Source organism: Bos javanicus, chromosome 19, assembly GCF_032452875.1.
Source record: "Bos javanicus breed banteng chromosome 19, ARS-OSU_banteng_1.0, whole genome shotgun sequence".
NCBI lineage: Eukaryota > Metazoa > Chordata > Mammalia > Artiodactyla > Bovidae > Bos > Bos javanicus.
In genome coordinates this window covers 49299095-49317565 of record NC_083886.1, presented here as the reverse complement: position 1 = coordinate 49317565, position 18471 = coordinate 49299095, and the positions used below count along the sequence as shown (strand labels likewise).

Sequence of the window (18471 nt, the reverse complement as noted above, 5' to 3'; positions counted from 1 at the left end):
CCAACCAGGGATTGAACCTGTGCGCCCTGAACTGAGGCACAGAGTCTTAACCCCTGGACTGCCAGCGATGGCCCTGTTTTTGTTTTATTGACAAGCCTTCCTTTTTCTTGGTCAAACAACTAAGAGTGAAATTCTGGGGTCATATTGTAAGCATATGTTTAACTCTATTTTGAACAAATAATAAACAGCCAGTGTCTAAAGTGGCAGCATCATTTTGCATTCTCAGTAACCGTGTATGAGCTCCACATATATTTGTCAGCACTTGGTATTGCCAGCTTTTTAAAAGTCATTCTAATATGCATGAAGTAGTATTTTAAGTTACATTGCTCTAATAACTAGCCGAGAGGAGATACCCCGGGCTGGAGGTCAGGGGCAGTGGCCGAGAGGAGCTACCCCAAGTCCAAGGTAAGGAGCAGCGGCTGCTCTTTGCTGGAGCAGCTGTGAAGAGAGTCCCCAAGTCCAAGGTAAGTGAAACCCTGTCCAAGGTAGGTGAAACCCAAGTAAGATGGTAGGCACTGAGAGGGGATCAGAGGGCAGAGAGACTGAAACTACAATCACAGACAACTAGCCAATCCGATCACATGGACCACAGCCTTGTCTAACTCAATGAAACTAAGCCATGCCATATGGGGCCACCCAAGATGGATGGGTCATGGTGGAGAGGTCTGACAGAATGTGGTCCACTGGAGAAGGGAATGGCAAACCACTTCAGTATTCTTGCCTTGAGAACCCCATGAACAGTACGAAAAGGCAAAAGGATAGGACACTGAAAGATGAACTCCCCAGGTCATTCTGTACCAAGGACATGCTGCTGCTGCTGCTAAGTCGCTTCAGTCGTGTCCGACTCTGCGCGACCTCATAGACGGCAGCCCACCAAGGCTTCCCCGTCCCTGGGATTCTCCAGGCAAGAATACTGGAGTGGGTTGCCATTTCCTTCTCCAATGCATGAAAGTGAAAAGTGAAAGTGAAGTCGCTCAGTCATGTCCAACTCTTAGCGACCCCATGGACTGCAGCCTACCAGGCTCCTCCATCCATGGATTTTCCAGGCAAGAGTACTGGAGTGGGGTACCATTGCCTTCTCTGGGACCAAGGGCATACAGGTGCCCAATATGCTACTGGAGATCAGTGGAGAAATAACTCCAGAAAGAATGAAGGGATGGAGCCAAAGCAAAAACAACACCCAGTTGTGAATGGGACTGGTGATGGAAGCAGGGACTGATGCTGTAAAGAGCAATATGGCATAGGAACCTGGAATGCTAGGTCCATGAATCAAGGCAAATTGGAAGTGGTCAAACAGGAGATGACAAGAGTGAACGTAGACATTCTAGGAATCAGTGAACTAAGATGGACTAGAATGGGTGAATTTAACTCAGATGACCATTATATCTACTACTGTGGGCAGGAATCCCTTAGAAGAAACGGAATAGCCATCATAGTCAACAAGAGTCCGAAATGCAGTACTTGGATGCAATCTCAAAAATGACAAAATTATCTCTGTTCATTTCCAAGGCAAACCATTCAAATATGACAGTAATCCAAATCTATGCCCCGACCAGTAACGCTGAAGAAGCTGAAGTTGAATGGTTCTATGAAGACCTACAAGACCTTGTAGAACTAACACCCAAAAAAGATGTCCTTTTCATTACAGGGGACTGGAATGCAAAAGTAGGAAGTAAAGAAACATTTGGAGTAACAGACAAATTTGGCCTTGGAGTACAGAATGAAGCAGGGCAAAGGCTAATAGAGTTCTGCCAAGAGAACACACTGGTCATAGCAAACACCCTCTTCCAACAACACAAGAGAAGACTCTACAGATGGACATCACCAGATGGTCGACACTGAAATCAGACTGATTATATTCTTTGCAGCCAAAGATGGAGAAGCTCTATACAGTCAGCAAAAACAAGACTGGGAGCTGACTGTGGCTCAGATCATGAACTCCTTATTGCCAAATTCAGACTGAAATTGAAGAAAGTGGAGAAAACCACTAGACCATTCAGGTATGACCTAAATCAAATCCCGTATGATTATACAGTGGAAGTGAGAAATAGATTTAAGGGACTAGATCTGATAGACAGAGTGCCTGATGAAATATGGATGGAGGTTTGTGACATTGTACAGGAGACAGGAATCAAGACCATCCCCAAGAAAAAGAAATGCAAAAAAGCAAAATGTCTGTCTGAGGAGGCCTTACAAATAGCTGTGAAAAGAAGGGAAGCGAAAAGCAAAGGAGAAAAGGAAAGATATACCCATTTGAATGCAGAGTTCCAAAGAATAGCAAGGAGAGATAAGACAGCCTTCCTCAGTGATCAGTGCAAAGAAACAGTGGGAAAGACTAGAGACCTCTTCAAGAAAATTAGAGATACAAAGGGAACATTTCATGCAAAGATGGGCTCAATAAAGGACAGAAATGGTAGGACCTAACAGAAGCAGAAGATACTAAGAAGAGATGGCAAGAATACACAGAAGAACTGTACAAAAAGATCTTCACAACCAAGATAATCACGATGGTGTGATCACTGACCTAGAGCCAGACATCCTGGAATGTGAAGTGAAGTGGGCCTTAGGAAGCATCATGAAAAAAGCTAGTGGAGGTGATGGAATTCCAGTTGAGCTATTTCAAATCCTGAAAGACGATGCTGTGAAAGTGCTGCACTCTATACGCCAGCAAATTTGGAAAACTCAGCAGTGGCCACAGGACTGGAAACGATCAGTTTTCATTCCAATCCCAAAGAAAGGCAATGCCAAAGAATGCTCAAACTACCACACAATTGCACTCATCTCACTCGCTAGTAAAGTAATGCTTAAAATTCTCCAAGCCAGGCTTCAGCAATAGGTGAACTGTGAACTTCCAGATGTTCAAGCTGGATTTAGAAAAGGCAGAGGAACCAGAGATCAAATTGCCAACATCTGCTGGATCATGGAAAAAGCTAGAGAGTTCCAGAAAAACATCGATTTCTGCTTTATTGACTATGCGAAAGCCTTTGACTGTGTGGATCACAATAAACTGTGGAAAATTCTGAAAGAGATGGGCATACCAGACCACCTGACCTGCCTCTTGAGAAACCTGTATGCAGGTCAGGAAGCAACAGTTAGAACTGGACATGGAACAACAGACTGGTTCCAAATAGGAAAGGGAGTACGTCAAGGCTGTATATTGTCACCCTGCTTATTTAACTTCTATGCAGAGTACATTATGAGAAACGCTGGGCTGGAGGAAGCAGAAGCTGGAATCAAGACTGCCGGGAGAAATATCAATAACCTCAGGTATGCCAATGACACCACTCTTATGGCAGAAAGTGAAGAAGAAATAAAGAGCCTCTTGCTGAAAGTGAAAGAGGAGAGTGAAAAAGTTGGCTTAAAGTTCAACATTCAGAAAACGAAGATCATGGCATCCGGTCCCATCACTTCATGGCAAATAGATAGGGAAACAGTGGAAACAGTGGCTGACTTTATTTTTCTGGGCTCCAAAATCACTGCAGATGGTGATTGCAGCCATGAAATTCAAAGACGCTTACTCCTTGGAAGGAAAGTTATGACCAACCTAGATAGCATATTGAAAAGCAGAGACATTACTTTGCCAACAAAGGTCCGTCTAATCAAGGCTATGGTTTTTCTAGTGGTCATGTATGGATGTGAGAGTTGCACTATAAAGAAAGCTGAGCGCCAAAGAATTGATGCTTTTGAACTGTGGTATTGGAGAAGACTCTTGAGAGTCCCTTGGACTGCAAGGAGATCCAACAAGTCCATCCTAAAGGAGATCAGTCCTGGGTATTCATTGGAAGGACTGATGTTGAAGCTGAAACTCCAATACTTTGGCCACCTGATGCGAAGAGCTGACTCATCTGAAAAGACCCTGATGCTGGGAAAGATTGAGGGCAGGAGGAGAAAGGGACAACAGAGGATGAGATGGTTGGATGGCATCACCGACTCGATGGACATAGGTTTGGGTGGACTCTGGGAGTTGGTGATGGACAGGGAGGGCTGGTATGCTGCGATTCATGGGGTCGCAAAGAGTCGTACACGACTGAGCAACTGAATTGAACTGAACTGAATAACTAATGATACTGAACATCTTTTCATGTACTTGTTTGCCATGCATATTTATTCTCTCTTTTCAAATCTTTTGCCTTTCAAAAAAAACTTTTTTTTTTTTTTTTTTTTTTGGCCCTGCCACATGCAGGATCTTATTACCCTGGTCAGGGGTCAAACTTGTGCCATCTGTACTGGAAACTCAGGGTCTTAACCACTGGACCACCAGGAAGTCCCATCCAAAACTTTATAATTTTAGATTCACAGAAAAACCGGGCAGAAAGTAGAGTTCTCATATACATTCAAGTTCTTCTCTTGTGTTGTACAACTTCTAGGTTTTGACAAATGTAAAATGACACGTATCCACACTGTACGGTATCATATAGAATAGTTTCTTTCACTTCATTTTTCACTGGGTTGTTTTGTTTACTGAGCTTGAGGAGTTCTTTGTATGGTCTGGATATAAGTCCCTGGTTTTATATTTTGCAAATATCTTCTCATAGTCTATGGCTGTTGCATCATTTTATCAGTATTTATTGAAGAATAGAAATGTTAAATTTTGATATTAGTTTATCATTTCTCTTCTTTTACAGTTCATGCTTGTGTCCGAGCTAAGAAATTTTTGCCCAACTCCTGCTCATAAATATTTTCTCCTGTGTTTTCTTCTTCCTTTATCCTGTGAATTACCTTGGTCTCCTTGTTGAGAATCCACTGCCCATGTATTTAAGCATCTATTTCTGGACTCTATTCAGTCCCATTGATGTGTATGCCTGTCCACTGACCAGGACCACAGCATCCTGGCTACACACCAGCTTCCTAGTGAAGCCTGGAAATCAGATATCGTCAGTTCTCCAATTTTGCAGTTCTTTTTCAAAATGGCTATTCTACGTGTTTGCTTTTCTGTGTAAATTTTAGAAGTAGCTTGTAAAATTCTATGCATATACATATATAAAAAGTCAAGATTCTGATTGGGATTGTGCTGAATCCATAATCAGTTTTGAAAAACTACTGTCTTAACAGTATTGGGTCTTCTAACTCACAAACAGAACCTATTCTCCACTTGTTTAGGTTTTCTTTAATTTCTCTTACCAAAGTTTTGAAGTATTCAATACAGAAGTCTTCCATTTCTTTTATTAACTTTATTCCTAAGCATTTTTATATTATTATAAATGGAATGGCTTTTAAAATCAAATTTCCAATTGCTTATTGCTACTATATGAAAATACAACTGATTTTTGCCTATTAATCTTGGGTCTTGTAATTCTGCCAAATTAGTTATTAGTTTTAGTAGTTTTGTAGATTCCTAAGTGTATTTCTATGTACATTGATAGACTGAGCCATCCATGTCTGACTTTTTAAAAAAATCCATATGAAAACTAACACTAAATATTCATTTTTATAGAGTACCTACAGACTTCCAAAAATCATATAATGCCAGGGAAGATAATGTATGAAGATGTAAAAGGAGAAGAAAACCCATTGCCGGAAAACACAACCCTGCCAAGGTTGTCTTAGGACAATACAAGTGATGTCACAGGTAATATACGATTAGCTGCTTATTCATAGCAGATATAAACCGACATTTAGAGGAAAGAGTAATAATTCAAAGTAGGCAAGTGAGGAGAAGCTGGGATCTGAGCAGTCTACAAAAGTCTGTGAAATGGTTCTGAGGAGGCAGAGAAATGGAAGACATCACTGGCAGACGGGGCAGAGGAACTAACTGAATGACCCACTGGGGCCGGGGGGCACCAAGAGGAACCACCTGAGACAGCCACGCTGAGGACCCTAGGAGACGTGCCCTGAGCGGGCTGGGAAGCCCTGAGAGCCAACTGAGGGCAGGGGTGGCTCTCCCTCGTGCAAGTGCCTGAAAGGCCGGACTATCAGGCCATGGAGGTATGAGTATGGGGCCTGGCAATGCCAGGCAGGACTGACCGGATCCAGGAAGAGGCTGGAGGTGGGGAGCTCAGCCCGGAGACCCACAGGGGAACAGGTGGGCAAGTTAAAGGCTTATGGTGACTGGCAGTGAGAATGGCAAGGGATAACCAGAGAAGGACGCGAGAGTGAATTTGGCAGGATGAACAGTTCTTAAAGGAATTAAAAAGCTGACATTCCAACCTTTACAGAGAACAAAACATAAAGGACGATGGGAAGGGAAAATGCATCAGACTTGGTGGGGGAGGGAGCTCTAAAATTTAGCTTTAGAGGAGAAGCTAAATTTTGTGGCTCATTGGGCAGAATAAAGAATAAGCCTCTCATGTAGATTCTGAGCCAGATACTGCATTCAGGTATTTATTCATATATTTACCAAGTGACTGTCAGGTGCCAGGCACTGTTTTAACTGTGGCACAAAAGGAAAAAAAACCTCTCTCTAACCATGCAGGTAATACTGTAAGGCTAAATTAGAAGAGAAAAATGCTGCTACTTCTAAAAGGTGCTTTTCAGGCCACTGGAGATTTCTCTGCAGACCTCAAAATATCAGGTCTTGGGAACATGTACCACTTAGGATCCACTTACCTAGGTGTTCAAGGCTTTGACAAGCCTACCTGATCTTCCTCTCACTGATCTAGTCAGTGCTTCCCATCCCTCTCCTTACACTGCCCTCATGCTCTAAGACCCTCGTATGTCCTGTCGATCCAAGTCTGCCCGGTATTAATAAAGTGCAGGGCCATCAGGCTTCCAGGCTCCTTACTCACCACTTGCTGGCTGTGGAACCTTGGACATGGTACTTAACTTTGCCAAACCTATTTCCACGTAAAGTGAGGATATTCCCATTACCCATACCCCACAGAGTTGTATGTAACACCTTTCATATGTAAGCTGCTCAGCCTGGTGCCCTCCTCAGCATATGAGCTTTTAATATTATTACATCTCACCTGCTTCATAAACCATCTTCAGTCTTCCTAACACAGTGGTCTCTCAGGCGTGCTCAGTCACTCAGTCCTGTCCGACTCTCTTGCGACCCCAGGGACTGTAGCCTGCCAGGCTCCTCTGTCCATGGGATTTCCCAGGCAAGAATGCTAGAGTGGGTTGCCATTTCCTCCTCCAGGGGATCTTCCTGACTCAGGGATAGAACCCATATATCCTGCATCTCCTGCCTGGCAGCCAGATTCTTTACCACTGAGCCACCTGCGAAGCCCTTTGTATTCATCTACTCCATCCATTTGATGACTCATCCCACACTGCCTCATGAAAGCCCTTACATGACTGTCATACTATTTCACCTAGTAAATGCTGTAAAAACAGGGCCTATGTCTGACTCCTGCTTGTACTGCCAATAGCAATGCTTTCCAAATCTGGTGATCAGATTTACTAAAGAGTGCTTTACAAGGCCTGGGCTCCCCACCGCTAGCCCAAGATTCTGATTCGACAAGTGTCAACTGGGGCCTGTGAGTCTAGGTTCTTAAGAACCTCCCCAGTGATCTGACTCACCTAGGTTTGACAACCTCTGCACAACTGTCCCTAAGCCAGGGAAGAAGTCAGGAAACGGCTGGGATTTAATGTTTCCTCATCTTCCCAGAGACTTCATGGGTTTGCTCAGACTCCTGTTTCATCCATGGCCTAACTTGTTTCAGCTCCTCTGCTCCACATTGCCAACCAAGCACTGACAGGAATAACAATTAGCTTTCCCTGTTATTCAGTCAGCTCCTACCAACGGTCACGTTTTGCAAATATTTTTCCTTGGCCTATCATTAAAAACTTAATGGAAGAGAATGTTCAGTTCATATAATACAGAGTGACATAGTAAAGTCTCCCATTAACTTCACCCTCAATTCTACTTAGTCTCAACCCAGTCTGACATGAACTACTTTCCAAATGATTCTCTCTGCATCTGTATATGTGTGTATATGGTGGGTTAAAACAACAACACACAGAAAGGCCTGGACCATAAAACACATTCTGCGAGTTGCTCTTAACACCATATTGGGAGATCTCCTGTCAGTACAAATAGTTCTGCCTCATTCTTCCACAGCCAACTGTGGTGAGCACACCATAATTTAACTATTCACAGTTCCTGTGCTTATATCCCATTGTTTTGCTATTACAAACAATACTTTGTACACTATGTGCAAATGCTGCTATTGGGACAGGTTGCTAGAAGTGTAACTGCTCATCCCATTTCAGACATTAATACCACAGAAACTCTGAGATAATAAGTGTGTTTACATTTTCATTTAACAGTGTATGAGTGCCAATTTCCCCGTATCTTTGAAAACACTGAAAAGAATCTTTAATGTTTTGCTACTCTGATAGATGAAAAATGGAATTTTACCACTGAAGCTGAGCATACTTGTTTATTATTTTTACTTCTGAGGAGCCCGAGTGCTTATAATGGTCCAAGTATAGGCAATGTGCTTAAGGCTTCACACTTCTCATTTAATCCTCTCAACATATCCATAAGGTAGTACTATTATCCTCTCTACTTTCATTAAGATACTGAGTAAAAGAGATGTTGAGTATCTTGCCCAGGATCACGAAGGTGATCACTTCCCTATACTTCAGCAATACTAGAAGAAGAAACTTAATTTTTATAGATTTGAAAGGGAGAAACATCACAGGGTCATTTCCCTTAACTACCTGAGGTTGAGTATCTTTTCCTGTTTAACGATCACTTGCATTTTCTCTACTGTGTACTGGCTATTTATATGCTGCTGCTGCTGCTGCTAAGTCGCTTCAGTCATGTCCGACTCTGTGCGACCCCAGAGACGGCAGCCCACCAGGCTCCCCCGTCCCTGGGATTCTCCAGGCAAGAACACTGGAGTGGGGTGCCATTTCCTTCTCCAAAGAGAAGGCTATTTATATGCTTTGTTCATTTTGCTATCACAGTAAGTAAATTAGCTCCTACCAGCTGTCAGGTTTTGAAAGTATCTTTCCTTGGCCTACCATCTGTCTTTTGATTTTTTGCCACATCTTTTCACAAAAAAATGTTTTATTTGTATGTACAACTGACTCATGAACAACATGAGGTGGGGAGTGGTTAATCTGTGTATATTTCAGTATCTGAGTCCTATGCATCCTTGGATTCAACCAACCATGGGCCTTGTGAGTTCTTATCATTGAAATATGCCCATTTATGTGGACCTATGCAGCTCAAACCTGCACTGTTCAAGGGTCAGCAGTACCACAGCCTATCCATCTTTGCCTTAGTTGACCCCGGATTTAACAACTGGCTCAAAGTCTGCCTTCTCTTCTCCCCACTGCCCCAGAACAAGTTTCCTACTCAGTTTTCTTCTACTATGTTTGTGGGACTTTTCATTTAAATACTTGATCTGGAATTGATTTTCATGTATGACATGTGGTGTTGAACTGTGGTGTTAGACAAGACTCTTCAGAGTCCCTTGAACAAGGAGACCAAACCAGTCAATCCTAAAGGAAATCAACCCTGAATATTCATTGGAAGGACTGATGCTGAAATTAAAGCTCTAATACTTTGGCCACCTGATGTGATGAGCCAATTCATTAGAAAAGACCCTAATGCTGGGAAAGATTGAAGGCAGGAGGAGAAGGGAACAACAGAGGACAAGATGGCTGGATGGCATCACTGACTCAATGGACATGAGTTTGAGCAAGCTCTGGGAGATGGTGAAGGACAGAGAAGCCCGGCATGCTGCAGTCCATGGGGTTGCAGAGAGTCAGACACGACTGAACAATGACAAATATGACATGTAATAGGGGACTCTAAATTGTTCTGCCAGGTAGACAGCTAATTATGTCACACGTGCTAAGTTGCTTCTGTCACATCCCACTCTGGGCGACCCCATGGACTATAGCCCACCAGGCTCCTCCGACCATGGGATTCTCCAGGAAAGAACAGAGTGGGTTGCCATGCCCTCCTTCAGGGGATCGTCCTGACTCAGGGACCAAACCCAAGTCTCTTATATCTCCTGCATTGGCACGCAGGTTCTTTACCACTAGTGCCAGCTGGGAAGCCAATTACGCCACAGAATGTATTAATTTTTTCCTCAGTGAATTTTATCACTAACTACTTTTCTGTAGATACTTAAATTTGCTTTGGGACATTCTGTGTGACTGCATCAACTCGATGTGGTATTTATTGGCTATAACTGTACCAACTGCAGTATGTTTACTCTGATCTGGTAAGGCAAGTGTTCCCCTCTCTGTCTCCAAAACATTCTTTTTGGTTCCCCCCAATCTTTTTTTTTTTTTTTGACATCAGTATATGGTCAAGACTCTGGAGACAGACTATTCCAGTTCTGGCCCTGCTATTACCTTCCCTGTCACTTTGGGAAGTTACTTAGCATATCTGGGCCTGAGATTCCTCAACATCCCGTAAGTCTGAGGGTTTAAAAAAAAAAAAAATTATTATTTGACTTGCTGGGTCTTAGTTGTGGCATGTGGGATCTGGTTCCCTGATCAGGGATCAAACCTGGGCCGCCTGCATTAGGAGGGCAGAGTCTTAACCACTGGACCACCAGGGAAATCCCATCCCATACGTTTTGATATGTATTATCTTTTACCAATCAGCTGATTTCCCTTAACTTAAAAACTTGTTTTTTTCTTAATACATGGTCAATTTTTATAAATTATCTATTTTAAAAGTATATTCCTTTTCCCATATAATCTCATATACTCGTAAGTACATGCTCATGTGTTTACATGAGCACAGTCTATGACAGTGGCAGATTTACACAAACTGCTCCATGCCTCTGTCGTCAACTGTGGCCAGCCTAATTTCTCCTTCTCCCGTCTCAGAGGAAGAGATCAGTTTGCCTGGACGTCTCAAAGATTCTTTCTTCACCCTTAAAACGTAGATATTTTCCTAAGGAAGTTTTCAGTGCCGAGTGTTCTGTGTCCATTTTTCTTGAGATATACAGTTGAAGGCATTACTTCCTACCTTTATTCTATAGTCTGACTACATATTTGAGATTTTGTGTTTCATTTCTTTGGTCTTCTTCAGAGACACCAACTATACCAGTTAGGTATTCTTTATTTTCTGCATCTATTATATTCTTCCTAATTGTTCATTTCCACTTCATTTTCTCAACCTGTCTTCCCTAGTCTTCACTGTTTCCAGGAGTTTGTATTCATTTTTATTCTCTTTCCAATGTGGGTTTTAGTTCTGTGGCAATGTTTGCTTTCTCTTCCACTGTTTTCCTGGATTCTATCTGCTGGTGGTTCCATTTCCTCCTGTCACCATCTCTCATTTTACCTGATCTTCTGTACCTCTCTCTGCTTGGAGTTCTTTAAGTTCTCTGAATTCATGGCGGGAGGACTGGCTATTAATGTTCAATTAAGGTGAAAACATTTTCTAGTGTGGATACTTTACCTTACATGTGTTTCCCATTTTTCCCTCTTTCTTATAGTATCTTGCTGTTGCTACTATGCTGATTCCTTTTGAATGAGGCAAGTTCCTTCTAGATGATCTCAAGGAAGTTCTTATGGGAAAGAGGCCAGGACTCTGTTCCAAGTTAGGATAAACACATGAAGTTTCTGCATCTTCCCAGGCAACAGAGATGAGGAACTGTCAAGCTGCTCACAATTCAGTCTCTTCCAACCTGCCTAATCCAGTGCTTTTAGAGACGCTCGCACGTCTGTCTCCTTGTACAGCTAAGCTCTCCTCTTATCCACGGTTGTCAAGGCGGGGAACTGGAGAAGCTCCTGCTGCCAGGCACGCACCCGCTTCCACTGCCCCAAACCAAGGAGTGTTGATGCTGCCCATCAAAATCCTGTTCTGGAGAACTGTGCTGTTCCGAGTTTGAATCCTGGCTTGGCCTCTTCCTGTACTGTGCCCATCTGATCTTCACTACAGTCCCTTATTGTGGGATCATAACCAAAAAGTACAATTTTAATCATCTTGTCAACATTTAGGTTATTACCCCTCTGCCCTTTCTTTCCTCCAGTCTTCTCTGTCCTCCTGCTAAACTTCTTCTATCTCCCACACCCACTACCCTTCTGCAACTATTTGCTTAACACTTTACCCCAGCATGTGAAACAAATGGCCTTAAAAAAAAAAAAAACACCCTGTGAAACAAGATCATTTTTACTTGTTTTTAAACTGTGGAGATTACTATGTCAGATATCTCCTAAGAAGCAGGTATAAAACATTATGTATTTATTCCTCGGAGGCATGACGACATCTTCACTTTCAATTACTTTCATGAATAACAACATAAATTACTACTCACATTACTCATACCTTATATTTTTAAAAAATTAAAAGAGTTGCTGTGTCTATCTTGGTGGAGGACACTGTGTATTCCTCTTTAATTCTAGTGCTGGTACTAGAACACAAAGGTGAACCCGTGTGTGTGTGTGTGTGTGTGTGTGTGTGCACGTGTTAAAAAAAAGTGATCTAAATCAATAACACCACCTCTTGTCAGTGGCACATTTTCCCACAATTGTTAGTATAACCAAAACCAGCTAAAGGCAAAATTCTGACAGAATAAACCAGCTTTTCCTGATCTTTTCCATGTGTCCTCCCTTCAAGCCTGTTCCTGACTGATGATTGTTGATCACTGTCTGTGGAGAGGCTCTGCCTTGGCATAGCACCTCTTCTGCTCCTGACTCTGAGTCTAACCAACGAGCTCTGGCCCCACAGCCCCAGGCGGGATAGACTACCTACAGAACACAGATTCACCCCTTGTTCACATCACAGCATCTCTAGGAAGTCTGTGTGAGCCAGGTCAGGGCAAAAAGCAATAAAGCAGCACAAGTTTTATCTAGTGGTCTCCTGGAGGCATTAGTGCTCTCACTGTCCAGAAAAAAGAAAGGAGGAAATTAAAACCAGAGAGTTTGATACTTTAAATTCTCCTGCTTGCAGTCTTGCCAGAGAAGGATGGAGCACTGCAAAATTCTAAGTAGCTATCAAAAACACTCATGTGTACCAAAACACTTTCTCTTTATTGCTGCCAGTTTCACATCTGCTAAAAAGGATACAGAAGGTTACCAAGTATCATCACTGTGCCTAAAATGCAATACGTACTTATTGAATTAATGAACAAATGAATGGGAATCTTGAAAGGCTGCCAGAAATACTGAGAAATGAAAACTTGTATGCCAGGGTCAAAATCATTATGTGTCAAATAGATAAAGTAACTCAGCATTAAAGATCTCATAGGAATCAACACAGGCTCTCAAGGCAAGCATTCATCCCATGTGAATTTGAATTACAAGGTAGCCTTACTCAGATTCACTACTGATAGTCTTCAAAAAGCAGGAGGTATACCTACGGTTTCTCCTCAGAATCTCAAAAATGTTTTCTAGATGCTATATCTTAAAGCACAAATGGTCAGCTAGTTAACTATTAGTGCAAAATAAAGCCCAATCACACTGCCAGTTCTAGTCAAAATCAACCCTGAAATACACAACTAAGTGGAATAGAAGCCCAGGAACTGCTAGTCATCTTTCTCCACAAAACAAGGGAAATACCACTTGTCTAAAGACCACAGATACTGTCAAGACTCAGGAGAAATGCCAGAGTTCTTCTATCAGTTACTTGTCTAAGCCAGGTAGAACAAGAGAAAATGGGCTTCAACTAGCACATTATGGTACTCCAAGTCCAACAACAAGAAGCTTCTAGACCACAAAGTAGGTTTGGCTCAAAGGAACCAAGGGATTCTCCCCCCAGGTCTTTAAAAGTCAAAGAACGAACACAGTGACCTTTTGTCGTACCTTTACCAAACGCTCAGATAATTCTCCTAGATGATATTTCAGTTACAGCTACAGTTGTGATGTGATCGCCATGTGCCAGGCAGAGTTCCTAAACCCATCACATTTAAAACTCCTTTCATCTTCTTCACTACCCTCATTTTACAGATGAGGAAACTGAGGCACCAGCTTTCACTTGGCCAAGGCCACGCAAAACTGGGAAGTGTCAGGACTGAGATCTCAACCCAGACCCCTTCAAAGAGGCTATCTGGTGATTGAACTTTTCATGGGATGGAAGGGCAGAATCAATATTTAGGCACATGCAGATACAAAAAATGATTCCCGCTGCTGGTCAGGAGATGGACAGGTACCTCCAGGGAAATGGTCTTGCAGCGCCACCTGGACCACCTGTGTCTGAATCACCTGGGTGTCTTTTAACTTCAGGAGTGAAGCCCAGGAAGGTGTAAGTCCCTCAGAGGAGTCACACACACGCTAAATTTTAGAAAATCATTCTCCAACGCCAGTGCTGCTCTATCCCCCAGCAGAGACCACACACACACACACAAAGAACATAAAACATTATCATCAATAATGGGACTCTTCAAGCCAGATGTAGATGATAGAATTTAGTTCTTTACACTGCAGCAATTCCCAAATTTATTCAGGTGATGAACACCTAAAAGTCAAGTTGTCCTTGAAACACTAACAGATTTAATTCTAGCAAACTACAAATAATTTTACTACAGAAAAGTATGATGACATTAACACAAATTTTTAAAAAAATTATGATCATGTTTTCTTAATGTCTCAGAGTAGGAAAAAAAGACCCTATCTCGGCTTTTTTATCAATGTTAATTTGCTGAGTCAATTAATTTTGTCCTCTACCGGCAATCACTACTGACAGCAAACAAGAATCAACGGTCTGAGAATTTCAACCAATAATTTTCAAGCTTAAAACATCAAGTCTGGCACCTCCAAGGCTAGGTTTTTCCAAAACTGAGCCTGATAATCACTGTGTGGTAGCCAGATTTACTGCCCGTCAGCCCCAAGGCACAGGGTTTCTTACCCTGAGGTCCACGAACTCGAAAATCACACTTACATTTTCACAAACCTCTAGCTGAAATTTACCATTTCCTTCCATTATAAATGGAGGCAGTTACTCACCACGGCATTAATATCTGTTATTTGTCACTAACAGAAATCATTGCTTTCTTTCATATCACACCACAGCGAACATTCTGAAATGCTACTACTTCAAATTAATGGATGATGTCACGTAATGAGTTAATTTTAAAGTACACAGAAAGGAAAGGCTAGCCTCTCCAGTGTTCTGGCCTGGAGAATTCCATGGATTGTATAGTCCATGGGGCCCCAAAGAATCAGACACAACTAAGCGACTTTCACTTTCACCACTTCTTAAAAAGTGTTTTTAATAACTATAGCTCAATACAATGGTTTCCTTTGTAACCCTATGTATTTTATGCATTTGAAAACATAATTATGAACAGAGGTCTGTTGGCTTCAAGGTGCCAAAGGTGTCCATCTCTCTCTCTCTCACACACACACACACACACACACACACGTTAAGAACTCTAACCTTAGATAGGTGGGGACACAAAAAAAGAAGGCAAAATGCTGCATTGCCTACCCCATGCAAGTGAGTTAAGAGAGAGGTAACTGCTTGCCTGTTACTCCTGGGATTAGCAGTTTGCATCTCCCTAAAACCGCACTGCCTGTGTGCCTGGCACAAAGAAGGAGCTCCGTACAGTTAACTAAATAGAAGGGCAAACTTTGGGGTGGAGTTCCTGCAACCGAGATTTGACACCAATTACTCCACTGATTCCACCAGCAGCCTAACGGTGTAGCTCAGTTTATCCCCTCTTGGAAATGGGGCTACTAGATTGCAAGGCCACTCTCACCTTCTGAGATGGCCCACACTCTGTCTGTGGAGTGTGTTTCTCTCTAAATAAATCCACTTCTTACCTATCACTTTGTCTCTCACTGAACTCTTTCTGAGATAAGACATCAAGAACCTGGGGCTCAATACTGAAACCTCCCCCCCAGGGGGAGGAAGCTGACTGTATGCTCTCACAAGCATGTAGAGCCCAGAGCAGCGGCAACCAGAAGGTTGATGATGCTGACTCCCACTTACCTCACCACCCACCAATCACAACCCATCAGAAGAATGCCCACGAGCTGATCACCCTCTCTTTGAACCATTTCTATAAAACTTCTCACTGCTCCCTCCAGGTTGGAACACACAGTTATGAGGGCATTAGCCCACTGTGGCCCCCTTTGCCTTGACAAAGCAACAAAGATATTCTTTTCTAATTCGCCCCGCCCCGCCCCCCAAAATACGACCTGGCAAGAACCTGCAAGGCAAAAAAGTCTCTGTGAAAGACTCAAGCCCTTTGAAAGATACGTTTAACTTTTTTTTTTTTCTTCCCAACATGTATTCTTAAAACAACAGTTTTATTCCATTTCACACATTAGTACCTTGAATTCTATTCCCCACTCTGTTATGCACTACCCGGCCATTAGGAAGAAAGAGGCAACCGAGAAAAGGAAATAAAGCTATGTCTTTTAAAGCTAAGTCTTGTCAGGACTCTCTGCTTTCTGTGGGCAATGGATGGGCCCCAAGATCAGTACATATTCCCTGGGATTTGTTTGTAAATTATGTATATATGATGTCCGGGTAATGAGAGTCCATCGCTTTCATCAATTTCTTAAAGGGGATTCCAGAAAGGTTAAGACTTAACTCCAGAGAAACAGATGAGCTCCTGGAAATCTGTAAACAAAGTTACAATGTTCAAATGTTTTTTACAGGACCTTTATGTTTAAAAAAGAACTTCCCTATAACAATCTGTGGATGAGAAATAATAAAACTGACCTGTGCAGTGACCCACCGCCAGTCAGTGGACTAGACAGGGCATCCAACCCTAGAGCACCTGCCTTTCTTCCCTGCACCATGCCTGTCACCATCCACATAGGCTATTCTTCCTAAGTCTCAGTGTCCACGGTGTCAAGCAGGTACACAGGCTTTAAACACCGCTAAGCACGGCTCTCAGTCGCTCTGATTACGATCAATCACCACGTTTACTCTAATACAAAATGGAAGAGATTTAAAGAGCAAAGGAAAGAAAATTCTTCTCACTAACTTATTCAACAACTTTCAAAAACAAATTTATACTGCACTACCAGCTTAAAGTTTCCTCCTACTACCTTCTATGAAGGATTCTCAAATTCCGGATGTCCAGAAAGACTTACTACTCAAGGCTACATATTTGTATTAGCAAGAAAGATGCCAAGAAAAGATACAGCAAGTTAACATCCTTCTCTATTTGGAAAACAACGGCAGGATCACTGGTCAAGATTTCCAAAACGAGATCGCGGTGAAGAGGAGGAACACGAGGCCGCAACAGCGATGGCAATCCCGACAAATCCATCAATAACAGTACCTGCGGGTGGGTGTAGGGGGCGGGAAACCCTGCGCAATAACCAGACCTAACAGAAATCTAGTGTGGCCAGAAGTGAATGACCATCGTAAGCGCATTTTCTTCACAGCCATCATTCCCTCATCCTTCTTCTGCCCCTTAACTGAAGCAGTGCAGCAGGGGAGCGGATACTAGTGATAAATGGCATAGCTCTGGGGTGTAAACTTGGGTTTGAGACCTGTTTCCGTCACGAAATAACTGACCCGGGTAAGCTGCAACACGGTGCCTCAGTTTCCCCATCAGTAAAATGGGAGTAACTACACTCCTGAATACCCAGGAATGTTTCAAGGATTAAATGCGATAAAGAGAGCGAAACTCTCTGCACAGGACTAGACACAGAAGAACCGCTCCGTGGTGCTAAGGCAAGTCCGCAGGAGGGTCCTGGGGTCTGGGCTCCTGCCCAGAAAGGGGGCTCCCGGGGCCCGCTCCCCGCCAGCCGGGTTCCGAGCCCCTGCCCGGCCCACCTTGTTGTTGTACTCCTCCACGAAGCTGCCCAGCGCCAGGCGAAAGCGCTTGTCGGGCCGCACGCTCCAGTTCATGGCGTAGACGGTCCAGGGCGCTTCATACTTGTAGATCTCCTTCCGTTTGCCGTGCAGTGACATGGTGGAGGCGAAGGGGCCGCAGTGAGGACCGGGACGGGAGCGGGCTGTTGTGAGCCGGGCGCAAAACGGGCAGGGAGCCTGGCCTGGGACCCAGGGGTCCGAAGGGAGGCGGGGCGGGGGCGGGCAGGGACGGCCTAGCCCGGAAGCGGGGCGGTGGCAACAGACAACAACTGCCGGGCCCGACCCCCAGTTTCAAACCAGCTTTGGCTCGGACAACAACCACCTTCCGTTTGAGATACTGCCCCGCCCACTCGGAACGGAAGCCACGCGACCCCCGCAGCGCTGCTGGCCGTTGGCTGTGTGACACGTCCTTTCGAACGGCTCCTTCCCCTCATTGGCTATTTTGCCCTTAGCTTTTGAAACCTCCTTGCTATTGGCCTAGGTGTTTGTCATTCCAGCTACTTGCCCCGCCCAACTCCGGAGGCGGGGCAGGCGCTTACACAATCCCAAAGATCATTGGCTGACAAAGGTGTCAGTCAGAGAGATAACGGCGCAGTGCGGGTGAATGGGGGCGTGGGTGGCCAAGCGGCTGGCGAGGCAGGCAGCAGGGCTCCGAGTTCTAGGCCAAGTGTCTGAGACTTCTTGTGTGACCTGCTCTCATTTCCCCACTGCAGCTGCTATTCCCAGAAGCTACTCCACGCTGTCGAGTAAAAATGAAAATTCTCCCTTACCGGAGGACCTGCTGTATTTCAGGGCTCTAAGTTTGGTGGCCTGGCTGCCTGGCCTGGGCCGGAACG

The 18471-nt window shown here is 43.7% G+C and overlaps 1 protein-coding gene across 1 annotated transcript in view; it reads right to left on the bottom strand.

The window, feature by feature from the left end:
- DCAF7 (DDB1 and CUL4 associated factor 7) overlaps window positions 1–17982 on the bottom strand; it is a 31178-nt gene extending 13196 nt beyond the window's left edge. The window contains exon 1 of the mRNA XM_061392346.1: window positions 17597–17982. Within this exon, the coding sequence (XP_061248330.1) occupies window positions 17597–17734 (138 nt within the window). The 5' untranslated portion in view covers window positions 17735–17982. The remainder of the gene's footprint in view (window positions 1–17596) is intronic.
- Between the last annotated feature and the right edge of the window lie 489 nt (window positions 17983–18471).